The sequence below is a fragment of the Triticum aestivum genome, chromosome 2B (genome assembly GCF_018294505.1).
Source record: "Triticum aestivum cultivar Chinese Spring chromosome 2B, IWGSC CS RefSeq v2.1, whole genome shotgun sequence".
NCBI lineage: Eukaryota > Viridiplantae > Streptophyta > Magnoliopsida > Poales > Poaceae > Triticum > Triticum aestivum.
In genome coordinates, this window is record NC_057798.1 from 247574431 (window position 1) to 247589715 (window position 15285).

The 15285-nt window shown below is 40.5% G+C and overlaps 1 protein-coding gene across 1 annotated transcript; it reads left to right on the forward strand.

Annotated features, from left to right (window-relative positions):
- The first annotated feature begins 590 nt into the window (after positions 1 to 590).
- On the forward strand, positions 591 to 2643 carry LOC123041153 (ice-structuring protein-like). The gene is made up of 2 exons (XM_044463848.1): positions 591 to 832; positions 2169 to 2643. Exons 1-2 carry the CDS (start codon positions 653 to 655, stop codon positions 2292 to 2294), a joined length of 306 nt encoding a protein of 101 aa, XP_044319783.1. The 5' UTR covers positions 591 to 652; the 3' UTR covers positions 2295 to 2643.
- Positions 2644 to 15285: the final 12642 nt, after the last annotated feature.

The window sequence follows — 15285 nt, forward strand, 5'->3', positions numbered from 1 at the left end:
GTGTGGTGGGTGTACCGAAGCAAGGCTGAGACATTGTTTCTTAATATATCCTTAATATGACTATCGGTCGCATGGATGCTGCTGGATTTTGTTTGTTTTATTTTGCCCCTGTTAGTACATATTTACTTTCACTTATAGCCGTAGAACGATTGTTCTATGAATTGCGGTTCCAAAAGAAAAGAAAAAACTCCCATCTTCACCCGTTAATCGACCAATTCCTTGACGAGCCAGAGAAGCCAGTCACAGGAACATGGTGCTTGAGCAAATCGTGGAGATGTTGCAACTTGCAGGCTGCTGTTGCATTGCAATATCTTTAGTGTGTGCGATCTTTATACGAGTGATAGATGGTGCAGCAATTTTTTGAGCTTCGGTTTCACGTGATGTCAAGGGGAAGTCACCCTCTGGCCACACGCAGTCCACAGTTCACACTTCACAGCTACTGCCGCCTTTCAGTTTTCCTGGAACAGATTTTTTTTTCGAAAAGGAGTTTTCCTGGAACAGATGCCTGCTCGGGGCCGTCCTACGGGAGCCTTTGCTACACCCTAAACGAGAAACGAATTATTCTGCTCAGTTGGCTGGCCAAAGCGCTCGTCTCTCACCGGCACACAGACGCTTCTCCGTCTCTAAAAAACCCTCTCCGCACGGGCACGCCATGGACAATCCTCCGGCCGGCAACGTGGTCAATCCTCCGGCAGCTGCGGCGGCGGGCAACAACGTGGCGGATCCTCTTCCTCCGGCGGCGGCAGCAGAAGCAGACATCGTGGCCAATCCTCCTCCGGCGGCGGCGGCAGCAGCAGCAGCAAACAACGTGGCCAATCCTCCAGCGGCGCCGGTAATGTGATTCACAAGATCATTTCTGTCAACATAGATCGATGCTGCTTCTTTTCCTTACTTAATTGTGCCTTGTTTTCTCTACCCTACCGGTAATAATTAATAAATCAGTCAAGTTAGCAGTTCGTGACGATCGTTTCTGTGGAATTAAGGCGTTTTGGCATTTGGTTCAAGCCAAAGCCTACAGCGCCAGTTCAAGTTCCTTACATACGTACGCGTTCTTGGTGTACATCGCCGGCATTTTTTTCTGTGATGATTCTGCTGATGCAGAAACCATGGAATCGGGAGTAGATACATGAGCGTACCTGACTGACGGGCTCTGCAGACATGCATCTTTCAGTAGCAGCAGCTTCCTTGAAACTAGTGACCTACCTAGCTAGGTGGTTTTCTCTAGTAGTACTAGTACTATTGTGTCCGAGATCGGGCGATCTGTTCGTGTGCTCAGTCAAGCAGAAAATGCTGGGGGAAGAACAGTGTTTGTACCGTCTAGAGTATGTGTAGATTGATCGTTGAAATTTTATTTGGCGGGGGAGATTGAACCTTGTAATAAACCGAGTAGGATTTGAGTCTAGTGTCATCTAGTATTGCCTCTTGGAGGGAGTGCAAAACTTGAGTGAAGTATCCGCGCAACTTCACTGAAGCTTGCAAAATTTTGGCTCACAGGAGCGCAACATTATTGAGAGACGGTGCAGCCAACGTGCATTGCATAATTGCGTTGCCATTTCGGGGTCTGCCGCCTTTTCTTATGAGAGAGCTGGAGTGGTGCCATTTTTGTGTGCTTTTTCGACTTACATGGAACAGGGTCCTCATCCACCAGAGCCGAGTGACCCCCACCACTAAATCCCTCCATTCATAAATTATAGGATGTTTTGGATATTTCTTAGGTCTGAGATGAGTGAGCAAACACACTAAAACGTGTCTATATACATTTGATTCATAAAAATATTAGAACATCTAATATTTGTGAACAAATGTAGTATTATTTTTTGCATTTTTTTTGGTAGATTACCAAGCTGGCCGCTTTGATGAATGGAGTATTATTTTAGGAGTGTGGTTTTTGTACACCCAATGAAGATTACTCAAAGACCATCTAAGGGAAAGTTGTTTGAGATGCTTTTGCTTCCCTCTACGATGTTTGTAAATCTTGAACCTAGTGAATTATTAAGTGATGGTTGACCGGACCCCTCAAGATTTCGTTAGGCCAGTGAATAGAACCCTGACTGAATTCCTGACCGACGAGCCAAGCATATAATAATTCTACCAAGGCGTCGCGACAATGCCTGGTACGTAGACATTTTGAGCATTTTGAGCTGCTGCTTATACTCTATGAACTGCAGGGTCCTGCTGCAGTGGATGCCCGATGGAAAAAGGAGGACAAGACGCATGCCATCATATTTCTGGTCGCTGCGGCGATCGCTCTGCTTCTTGTGGTGCTGTTGATTATCCATCCGTGGAAGAAGTAGCGAAGAGTTAGTCATTTGCCAGGTCAGGTTTCCGATGGTAAGATAGGAGCGCTAGAATGAATAAATAGATCATCCAAAATATGTACCATTGTACCTGGTAATACTGTGACGCGTCTTGGCCAACTGCGTGCAATTAGCTCAAGTCCAATCAGTGGCGAATCTTGGAGAAAAATCAAGGGCAGGCTCAAAGTCAATGGCAAGAAGAAAAAAGCCACCAAGTCTCAATTCCTTTGTTCAAAGAAGGCTAGAATTTGCCATAATACTACTAGAAACATGTACTATTAACTACCAATTTCCTTTTTCCATTGCTGGAGGGCAGACTCAAGCCTATTAAAGCCTGCCCAGTTCATTCGCCACTGAGTCCAATGTTTGAACAAAGCTTGTAAATTCCAGCAGTCAGGGTGTCCTTCCTCCAAGCTTGGGTATATCATATATGTCCACATCAAGTAGAACATGCTATCAATATGGCTCGGGCATTACTTTCAAAAAAATATATGTCCACATCAACTGCGGTCTTTGCCCGCTCTGTAAGCAGGTGCAGGAGTCGGGCGTCCACCTATTCGCCAAATGCCGCTTCATCTTGAGGCTTTCGCGGATGCTCATTGACAAGTATGGGCTTGTGCATCTGAACCCTTCTGATTGGCACCTTGAGGATTCCCTCCTCTCTTGGTGGGATAAGCGCACCAATTCAAGCATCCCGGATCGTCGAGCCATGGCCTTCCTTACCATGCTCGTATCCTGGACAATTTGGAACGAGAGGAACGCTAGAGTCTTCCGCCACAAAGAGACGCCGCCGCCAATCCTTCTCAAGCTTATTATAGATGAGGCCAACCTATGGGTTATTGCAGGGGCTAAACAATTAGGAAAAATTGTATTGCGCGAGTAATTGCATGTTGTACTACGGCCTTGTGTAACTCTGCAAAACTCTATTCTCCTCTACTTTAATAGATGAGGCAAATCTCGAAAAAAAATTGGCTGGGCACAAGCCACCTCTATTCACGAATTTTACTGTTGTCTTCCGTTCAAAAACCAAATAATTTAGCTACTATATAAGCGTGCAAGCTACTCCCTCCACCCTAAAATGTAAGACTTTTTATCATAATGTCAAAAAACATCTTACATTTTGAGACGAAGGGAGTACTGTATAAGCTGCCATTGTGAAATGAGAAGGTATCGAATAGATGAAGATAAAAGCCCAGTTTCCCATTTGTTTTAGCTTCATTGTGTTTAGAAATTCCGTATTAACCATGGGTGTCGATGCATGAAATTCGTGAATTGTGTATACGAGGTATACATGTAACATGCTGAGGGTATATATAGATATAGTGGAAAACGTAGGTATGGGGCGATACAAAGATCTCGCCAGCAACTCTCGAAGTAATGAAATAGACACAGATACCAGATTTACCTAGGTGTAGGACCACGAGTGGTTAACATCCCTACCTTTGTTGATCTTCATATTAACTTCAAGAGAGAATATGGTGACCAACAAGAGCTGAACCCTAGCGGTACGAGCTCCCAAAATCGATCGAAGGCTCTCAGCGTGAGCGTCAATGTAGAGCAAGCTCTTGAAATCAATATAATGTTGTTCAGTGATTGTCAATGTAGAGTGTCAAACCCTTGAGTCGATCTGGAAGAACTTCAGGTATAACTTCAACAAATTGTGTGCAGTGCTTTGGTTACCGACTGAAAGTTTGAGCGGTTACCGAGTATTTTGTCCCCCCACCCCCCATAAATGGCGTTTTGAGCAAAAATTAAAATTTTGATTTTGAACGACCGATATATAGTCAAGTAGAATGGGAAACCATGTTGGACACATAGTAATCCGTGGTGTAGTGGCTAGTGGGCTCGACAACATCGTGTGTTTTCGAATGCCTCCTACGCAATTTTTTTTGCCTAATTATGGGTATACATCGGAATTTATAAAAACAAAGAGGTTGCCGGGAATCGAACTCGAGACCAGCAAAGCACCAAAGTGGTAAGTGTTGAGATGAGGAAACAACCACTACTACATGCTTAGGTTTGTGAGTAAACCTAGATCTATAGCAATTTGACTTGTTCCAAATATTTGAATTCAAATTTATTTTAATAAAATTGAACGGTATTTCGTGGTAACGATGGTAACCGCCCCTATCCCCCCCCCCCCCCCCCCCCCCCCCCCGCCCCCAGTATTTTTGTGGGATACGGTAGCCAAAACCTTGATTGTGTGTAAGTTGTGATTTTCCTACACTTGTGGAATGGCTTGGCCTCCAAGTTGGATCAAACCAAACATGAATCCATGTTTGTCACGACTAGGAAAAAAGACATCCTTAGTCCGTACGATTCTACACTCCTTCACATTGTGTTTCAAATTTGTTGCACCTTCTCTACCTTGTTTACCTCGGGATAAAACTTTTTGAAACGTCTTCTGGACATGAATGAGGATATATATTACGTATATATTTGCATATATGTAGGCCTATTTGTCGACGTGGAAGATATAAGAACCGAACAATTGACTATGGCAAGATGAGATGCGAGACATGAGATCTTATAGATCTTCAGACCCCCCCCCCCCACCTTGCGAGTAACATTCCTATGACATACATTCTCTCGTGGTCTCAGATATTACAACAATAAATGGCAGGAATTTTCTCTTAACTTCAACGAACTCAAGACACTTGGCCTTTCAGAAGGGCCTTAAGTCCTTTATATATGTGCGATCATTATCAGTGTTGGGAATATGCCCTAGACAAAAATATTTGTATTATTATTTTCCGTATTCATAATTAAAGATTTCATATTTCATGTTATAACTGTTATGATCCTGGATATGCGATTCAGTGGAAAACTCGTATGCACGTGTGGAATGATAAATGGTTAAATAAAAGGTTCCTAGTCTTGCCTCTAGGACTAGCTCGAGTGTTGTTGGTGATCATGTTTTCCAGATCTTATGATATCATTAAGTGTAATGATAGTACTAAAACAACATTGAGATTATGACACTGGAAGAACGATCATATTGAATCGACCCAATCTTGGCTGATATGAATTGAGTTAATATCTTCTATAATCAATTGTAATCAATTGTAATGATATGGAGTGTTAACATGTGATCTTGGTCCTTAGACCATGAGAGTTTCGTAGTCACTTCTTACCGTACGATGGGTTTTGGGGCTGCTCAAACGTCACCTATAACACGGTGATCATAACGACAACTTACAGGCTCATCGGAAAGTTTGACAAGGGACTAGATAGCTCAAGAGTGGGATTATATCCTCCGACGATGGAGAGATATTCTTAGGGCCCTCTGGTGTGACAGAATCCATCATCTCATGTCCAGACACAGGTGACTACATCACGGGGATGCGGGAACGCAATAGCGAGAAAGAAGAACAAAATCGGTAACGAGGATTTCGGTAGAGTGAGCATGGTGATGACTCAGGAGAATACCGATGCATCCCGCGTTTTGTGAAGTATCACGAAGCAAAGGGAACATCACATGATAACCAAAGGTTCACTCGAATATCATTCATGTGCTCATAGGGATCGATATGGACATCCACGGTTCCGTTGTCGGTCATTGAAGGGACGGTTTCGTTCATGTCTATGAGTTACCAAATCTGGGTCGCAAGCTTAAGGAAATCACGATATGTTGAGCGTTAGTAGGACGGGAGTGATGAGAATTTATTTGTGGAATTATTTCATTAATATTCAGAATAGTTCCGAGAGGGTCTGAAAGAATTTGGGGGTCGCCGGAAGGGTTACGAAGAGTATCAAGTGTGTGTGTGTGTGTGTGTGTGTCTATATATAAATTATGTAATGTCTATGGGATGTTAAATTATATGTAAAAATGGTCTAAAAGTATCTATAACAATTTTATATTTAATTTCATATCAACAGGCCTAAAAAGGCCAAGAGGTGGAAGGGTTACGAAGAGTATCAAGTGTGTGTGTGTGTGTGTGTGTCTATATATAAATTATGTAATGTCTATGGGATGTTAAATTATATGTAAAAATGGTCTAAAAGTATCTATAACAATTTTATATTTAATTTCATATCAACAGGCCTAAAAAGGCCAAGAGGTGGAAGGCAACTTGGGCCACAAAGGCCCAAGTGGAGGAGGTGCCTCCTTCCTGGGGCAAATCCTATTCGACGCCCGTAGCGCCGGTTAAAGGCAACGGCGTAAACGGGCGCATACCACCACCACCACTTCGGTCGATGCTGCATGGGCCAACCCAGTTGTAGTTTTTCTGTTTAAAAAAATGATACAGGCGACAAGGACCGAACCCGAGACGTCATCCTTTGGAAACACCCGAGGTTACCACTACGCCAACTAATCAATAGTGACTAAATACTTCTTTCTCGCTTTATATTCTCGTGTTAAGTTCGTGGCAAGCCACCAGTTTTAAGAAGCTTCCCATCCAATTTTTTCCATTTTTTGATACGTTCCTAGACCGGATTTGTTTGATTTTTATTTTTTTTATTTTCCTTTTTACTCTTTCTTTTTTCAAAATGCGCAAAGTTTTTTCAATATTGATGAATTTTCAAAATCTATGAACTTTTTTCAGATTTGATGAACTTTTTTCAAAACTGATAAACTCTTTTTCAAAATTGTGAACTTTTTCTTCAATCTTTTTCAAAATAAATGAACTTTTTTCAGATTTGGTGAACTTTTTTCAAAACCGATGAACTCTTTTTCAAAATTTTGAACTTTTACTTTAGTATTTTTCAAAATTGATGATTTCTTTTTCAGATTTGATGAACTTTTTTCAAAATTGATGAACAATTTTTTTTAAAACCGATGAACTCTTTTTCAAATTTGTGAACTTTTTCTTCAAAATTGATGAACTTCTTTTTCAAATTCGATGAAAATTTTCCAATATCGATGAACTTTCTTCAAAATCGATGATTTTCTTTCAAAAATAGAGGAACTTTTTTAAAAATTTATGAACTTTTCCTTCAAAATTGATGAACTTTATTTCAAATTTCATGATTTTTTCCCTATTTTTTGAACTTCTTTTCCATGACAGCGAACTTTTTTATTGCAAATCTATGGTTTTGTTATTCAAATTTACGTTTTATTTTTTCAAAATGATTTATCTAGTACAAATATGTGTTAATGATGTACTGGTAGAAGTATTAAATATCTCTGTTTTGTGATTTCAGTCAACTAAGTGGTCTTGGTCTAGTGGTTATTGCGAGGGAGTGTTTGGCTGACGACATTGGAGATTCTGGTTCGAATCCTATTCTTTGCGTCTGTTTTTTGAGGATGTTGCTGGGCCTGCCAACTAGGCGTCAGGCACGAGCGCCAGGAGCGCTTTGCAGCGCTGAAAGCGCCGATTAGGAGCTCCCCCAAATTGGGGTAGAGGAGGAGTCACACCCATCCCCTCTAGGTCGGCGCACCAAGTCAGACTCCTTCCCCCTTGGTGGAAGCCCTCCCTCTCCCTTCAAACATATATATGCATGAGCATATGTGCTCTCTTTTTTAACGCAGAAGTTTTGGAGCCTCCTCTATTCTTCTAGTTCTAATTCTAGTTGGTCCTAGTTGACTAACTAGAGCTAGACTAATCATCTAGTCCTCATAACTAGAAGTCATGTGTAGTTCTAATCTCTTTCCTCTAATTCTCCGGTAATAATTAGCTTTAGACGGGGAAGCGCTGCCGGATCATGAAGGCTGCACGCTTGCAATCAAGTAGAGAAGTCGTGCTTCCGATCTTTGGTCCGGTGACCGTTCATCCACAGTTTGAGGGACTCAAAGTACGATCTACACCGACACGATCTTTTTCTGCTTCGGTAATGGTAACGATCATCATCTCAACCCGTTATGCATCTTCATATTGATCTTGGGTGTGCGTAGGTGTGATTTTGTTCTACTATGTTTTCCAACAATCGGTCAAGGTTCTAACTTCTCTTCAAGCAAAATTTGTGGGTTATATCATCATACAAACAAGGATAGCTTAGTTATACACATTTCTCGACAAGCCCCTAGCAATCATGAAATGGGATTTCAATAGGTGGTTGTGGGTCAAGCTAAGGAAAGACTCCCAATGCATTTGGACCACCATCTTCTCAAGTAGTAATATGTATCTTCTCAAAGTATTCACTTTGTCGCTGAGTTGGTTTTGTGTGATGTTAAAGACACTAGTGCAGTTAAGTCCTATACAAACGGTTTAAACCTGCTTTTGCTAACATAGTTTTGAACCGTCGCCATGCTAAGGTGTGCGACAAGGTAGGTCCATCACACATGACCCAAAATAATCGTCTGAGGTAGGGCTCGAGGATGCAGATGATCTGGCAAAAGCAATCGTATGTGAAGACACAGCCTATCACACAGGCGACACTTGAACAATGCGTCGCCTAAACCACGCGTTTACAATATACAAAACTTCCCAAACATTTATTATGTAAAAACCATGTGGGGTGATACATCTATCGCACGTGCTCTACATTGACATAACAATTACGATGCACATGACACCGAAGATGGTTGCTTGGCGTGGCTCGTGTGCAAAAAAAATCTATCACAAACATCTAATCTACCGCGTCATTTGTGGTATGAACAATATCACACATGTTCAAGAACTTCAAAATATGTGGTGCTACCACTATCGCCAACTTTCCTCTTAATAAGTGTGTGTGATAGGTGTTCCTAGCACACACGCTTTTCAAATAGTACACCGTGTTCGATGATCCATCAGCACACACATTTAAGGGGCAGAAACGTGTGTGTTATAGATTTCCATCGTGCACGGTTTTATTCTACCGTGTGTATCGTAATGACGTTTTGCAGAGATGCTTTTTTCCTGGTAATTCATTCCCCACGATTTATAATTCTCCAGAATTTGATTTAGAAATTTCCAAGATGTGAATTATAAGTTTTGGTATTCACATATTTCTAAGGAAGGTTTTCCCCATTGAAGAATTTATGAATGTTCTTCATGAGCAGACATTTATTGTGGATAGCCAACTCAAGGACATCTAATCCACCCTGATTTGTTGGAGAACATAGTTTATTCCACGCAATGAGAGAAGTATTCTCCATTCCATATTTTCTCCGGAAACAATTTCTAAGGAACTTGTTGATTTGCTCAGTAATCCCATGGGACATAGATGATGTGCTCACGAAGAAGGTTGGCAGGTTGGTAAACACATATTTAATGAGGGCCACTTTATCTCCATATGATAGAAAGGTGGAGCATCGAGCTAACCTTTTGTCTATCCTTTTGAGAACATGGGAGAAATCTTTCGGTCATGGATTACACAAATCCAGAGGTAGACCAAGGTATGTAAAAGGGAAAGATCCAATTTTACAACCATGTCTAGGTGCCAAAGATGGCATGTGCTCCTCGGAAGTGTTTATGGAAACCATCACTAACTTATCAAAGTTAATTCTTAGTCTAGTATAGACAGTGAAGTGCATGAGGCTGCTCAAGCTAAAATCTCACAAGCTGGCATAATAAGAACAGTGTCATCGACATATTGAATGATAGGGAAATGAGTGTAAGCTACAGGTCTACTTATAAGATTGCTAACCAGGGCCTCATTCAAAATTGCTTGTAGAACATCAGCAGCTAAGATAAAAGAGCAAGGGGGAAGTGGATCATCTTGCGTGACACCCCTTTTGCATAAAAATTGTTTGCTAGGGATTCCATATAGTGGCACAGAAGAGTAGCCAAGCTTAAAATTCATATCTATTCAGAAATCCACTTTGCTCCAAACCCTCAAGCAGCAAGGATCTCCATGAAGTCTGGTGTTCAATCATATCAGATAATTTCTCAAAGTCCAGCTTTAAAATAACTAGTTCCTTTCTTGATTGGTTGCACTGATGGATAAATTCATATGCCCATGCTAAGAGCAACTCCAACGTGCCGACCCAAATGGACAGCGCTTTTGTCCGCTTTTTTTCGTTTGGGTCGGCCGCCCGCTCGACATCCGTCGGGTTTGAGATTTGGGTCAGCAGTGCGCTGACCCATATTTCCCGACGTGGTTGGCTGGCCGCCCATTTTCAAAAATATGCATAAATTTTCACAAGCAAACATATAGTTTCAAACCAAATAAAAAATAGCATAGTTTTACAAGCCGAATGAAAATAAAATAGTGTCACATAGTTTTGCAAGCCGAATAAAAAAGAAACATCTATTAGTTGCCAATATAGCCCACATATGCTCAACCAAATCATTTTGCAATTGCATGTGAGTTTCCCAGTCACACATGTCATGATGAAATTGGGTAAACTGTTCGAACTTTGCTTCTTCTCCATGCTCAGGCACAACATTCTCACGATGAAACTCAAACCCTTGATCGTAGATATATTTCGGGCGCTCATATTCTACGATCATATTGTGCATGATCAAATAAGCAGTCGTTGATACTTCTTGAGCTTGCGTTGGTTTTTCCCTTGAAGAGGGAAGGGTGATGCAGCACAATAGAGATAAGTATTTCCCTTAGTTAAGAACCAAGGTATCAATCTAGTAGGAGAAAACGCACAAATCACCAATAGATGTACCTGCACACACAATCAAACACTTGCACTGAATGCGATAAATGGGTTGTCAATCCCTTCACGGTCACTTGTAAAAGTGGGATCCGATAGAGATAAATAAAACTAAACAAAAGATAAAATATTTTTGGGTTGTTTGGTTTATATATCTGAAAGTAAAAGATTACAAAATAGTATATCAGAAAGTAACATCATGGAAAATAGACCCGGGGGCCATAGATTTCACTAGAGGCTTCTCTCTTGAAGGCAAATAATACGATGGTGAACAAATTACTGTCAAGCAATTGATATAAAAGCGCAAAGTTATGATGATATCCGAGGCAATGATTATGTAATATAGGCACCACGTTCGTGTCAAGTAGACCGACTCCTGCCTGCATCTACTACTATTACTCCACACATCGACCGCTATCCAGCATGCATCTAGAGTATTAAGTTCATAACGAATGGAGTAACGCTTTAAGTAAGATGACATGATGTAGAGGAATAAACTCAAGCAATATGATGTAAACCCCATCTTTTTATCCTTGATGGCAACAATTCAATACATGTCTCGCTACCCCTACTTTGTCACTGGGTGAAATCATGCAAGATTGAACCCAAAGCTAGGCGCCTCTCCCATTGCAAGAAAAATCAATCTAGTTGGCCAAACCAAACCGATAGTTCGAAGAGAAATACAAAGATATCAAATTGTGCATACAAGAATTCAGAGAAGATTCAAATAATATTCATAGATAAGCTAATCATAAATCCACAATTCATCGGATCTCGACAAACACACTGCAAAACAAGATTACATGGATAGTTCTCCAAGAACATCGAGGAGAACATGGTATTGAGAATTAAAGAGAGAGAAGAAGTCATCTGGCTACTAGCTATGAACCCGTAGGTCTGAGGTAAACTACTCACGCTTCATCTGAAGGGCAATATAGTTGATGTAGATGCCCTCCATGATTGAATCCCCCTCCGGCAGGATGCCGGAAAAGGCTCCAAGATGGGATCTCACGAGAACAGAAGGTTGCGGCGGTGAAAAAGTGTTTTCATGGATGCTTCTGAGGGTTTTGAAATATATGTGAATATTCAGGGGGAAGATCTAGGTTAGGGAGTCATCGAGGGGCCCACAAGGTAGGGGGCGCCCCCCCTATGGCGCGCCCTCCACCCTTGCCACTGCCTCGTGGCTCTTTTGACTTGCACTCCAAGTCCTCTGGGTGTCTTCTGGTCCAAGAAAAATCATCGTGAAGTTTTATTCCATTTGGACTCCGTTTAGTATTCCTTTTCCATGAAGCTCAAAAACAAGGAAAAAACGGAAAGTGGCACTGGGCTCTAGGTTAATAGGTTAGTCCCAAAAATAATATAAAATATCATATTAATGCATATAAAACATCCAAAACAGATAATATGATAGCAGGTAACAATCAAAAATTATAGATACGTTGGAGACGTATCAAGCATCCCCAAGCTTAATTCCTGCTCGTCCTCGAGTAGGTAAATGATAAAAACAGAATTTTTGATGTGGAATGCTACCTAACATATTTATCCATGTAATTCTTCTTTATTGTGGCATGAATGTTCAGATCCATAAGATTCAAAACAAAAGTTTAATATTGACATAAAAATGATAATACTTCAAGCATACTAATAAAGCAATCATGTCTTCTCAAAATAACATGGCCAAAGTAAGCTATCCCTACAAAATCATATAGTCTGGCTATGCTCCATCTTCATCACACAAAGTATTCAAATTATGCACAACCCTGATGACAAGCCAAGCAATTGTTTCATACTTTTGAAGTTCTCAAACTTTCTCAACTTTCACGCAATACATGAGCATGAGCCATGGATATAGCACTATAGGTGGAATAGAATATGGTGGTTGTGGAGAAGACAAAAAGAAGGAGATAGTCTCACATCAACTAGGCGTATCAACGGGCTATGGAGATGTCCATCAATGGATATCAATGTGAGTGAGTAGGGATTGCCATGCAACGGATGCACTCGAGTTATAAGTTTATGAAAGCTCAAAAAGAAACTAAGTGGGTGTGCATCCAACTCGCTTGCTCACGAAGACCTAGGGCAATTTGAGGAAACCCATCATTGGAAAATACAAGCCAAGTTCTATAATGGAAAATTCCCACTAGTATATGAAAGTGACAACATAGGAGACTCTTCATCATAAAGATCATGGTGCCACTTTGAAGCACAAGTGTGGAAAAAGGATAGTAACATTGCCCCTTCTCTCTTTTTTCTCATTTTTTATGTGGGCTTCTTTGGCCTCTTCTATTTTTTGTAAAGTCCGGAGACTCATTCCGACTTGTGGGGGAATCATAGCTTCCGTCATCCTTTCCTCACATGGGATAATGCTCTAATAACGATGATCATCACACTTTTATTTACTTACAACTCAAGAATTACAACTCGATACTTAGAACAAATATGACTATATGAATGCCTCAGGCGGAGTACCGGGATGTGCAATGACTCAAGAGTGACATGTATAAAAAAGATGAATGGTGGTTTTGCCACAAATACGATGTCAACTACATGATCATGCAAAGCAATATGACAATGATGGAGCGTGTCATAATAAAACGGAACGGTGGAAGTTGCATGGCAATATATCTCGGAATGGCTACGGAAATGCCATAATAGGTAGGTATGGTGGCTGTTTTGAGGAAGGTATATGGTGGGTGTATGGCACCGGCAAAAGTTGCGCGGCACAAGAGAGGCTAGCAATGGCGAAAGGGTGAGAGTGCGTATAATCCATGGACTCAACATTAGTCATAAAGAACTCACATACTTATTGCAAAAATCTATTAGTCATCAAAACAAAGTACTACGTGCATGCTCCTAGGGGGATAGATTGGTAGGAAAAGATCATCACTCGTCCCCGACCGCCACTCATAAGGAAGACAATCAAAAAATATCTCATGCTCCAACTTTATTACATAACGGTTCACCATACGTGTATGATACGGGACTCGCAAACCTTAACACAAGTAATTCTCAACTTCACAACTACTTACTAGAATGACTCTAATATCACCATCTTCATATCTCAAAACAATCATAAGGAATCAAACTTCTCATAGTATTCGATGCACTTTATATGAAAGTTTTGATTATATCCCTCTTGGATGCCTATCATATTAGGACTAGTTTTATAACCAAAGCAAATTACCATGCTGTTTTTAAAGACTCTAAAAATAATATAAGTGAAGTTTGAGAGTTCAACAATTTCTATAAAATAAAACCACGCCCTGCTCTAAAAAGATATAAGTGAAGCACTAGAGCAAAATTGCCTAGCTCAAAAGATATAAGTGAAGCACATAGAGTATTCTAATAAATCACGATTCATGCGTGTCTCTATCAAAAGGTGTTTATAGCAAGGATGATTGTGGCAAACTAAAAAGCAAAGAATCAAATCATACAAGACGGTCCAAGCAAAACACATATCATGTGGTGAATAAAAATATAGCCTCAAGTAAAGTTACCGATAGAAGGAGACGAAAGAGGGGATGCCTTCCGGGGCATCCCCAAGCTTAGGCTCTTGGTTGTCCTTGAATATTACCTTGGGGTCCTTGGTCATCCCCAAGCCTAGTCTCTTGCCACTCCTTATTCCATAGTCCATCAAATCCTTACCCAAAACTTGAAAACTTCACACCACAAAACTCAATAGAAAATCTCGTAAGCTCTGTTAGTATAAGAAAATAAATCACCACTTTTGGTACTGTTGTGAACTCATTCTTTATTTATATTGGTGTAATATCTACTGTATTCCAACTTTTCCATGGTTCATACACCCGATACTAGCCATAGATGCATCAAAATAAGCAAACAACACGCGAAAAACAGAATCTGTCAAAAACAGAACAATCTGTAGCAATCTGGATATTTCGAATACTTCTGTAACTCCAAAAATCCTGAAACAATAGGACATCCTAAGCAATTTGTGTACCAATCCAGAGCAAAAATAATCAGATCGAAAGCACGCTTCTGTGAATTATGAAAATTATTTTCCTGGGCATAAAAGTTTTTGTTTCTCAGCAAGATCAAAACAACTATCACCATAAGCTATCCCAAAGGTCTTACTTGGCACAAACACTAATTAAAACATAAAACCACATCTAACCAGAGGCTAGATGAAATACTTATTGAAAAACATCAAGGAAAAAATTGTGTTGTCTCCCAACAAGTGCATTTCTTTAAAGCCTTTTAGCTAGGCATTGAGATTTCGATGATGCTCACATGAAAGATAGAAATTGAAACACGACGAGATCATCATGTAGCATGTGAAAAACACATCTAAGTCTAACATGCTTACTATGCATAGGCATCTTATAAGCAAGCAAAAACTAGCATATGCAAGGAAGAAGAAAGAGACGGTAGTAATCTCAACATGAAGAGAGGTAAAAAAAATTTGAGAACACCTCGAAAGGGGCAGGGGGTTCCTGCATTTCATTAAGAAGAAGAGAGTTGGTCCAGTTTATAAGGAAAACCGGACCCAAAAAC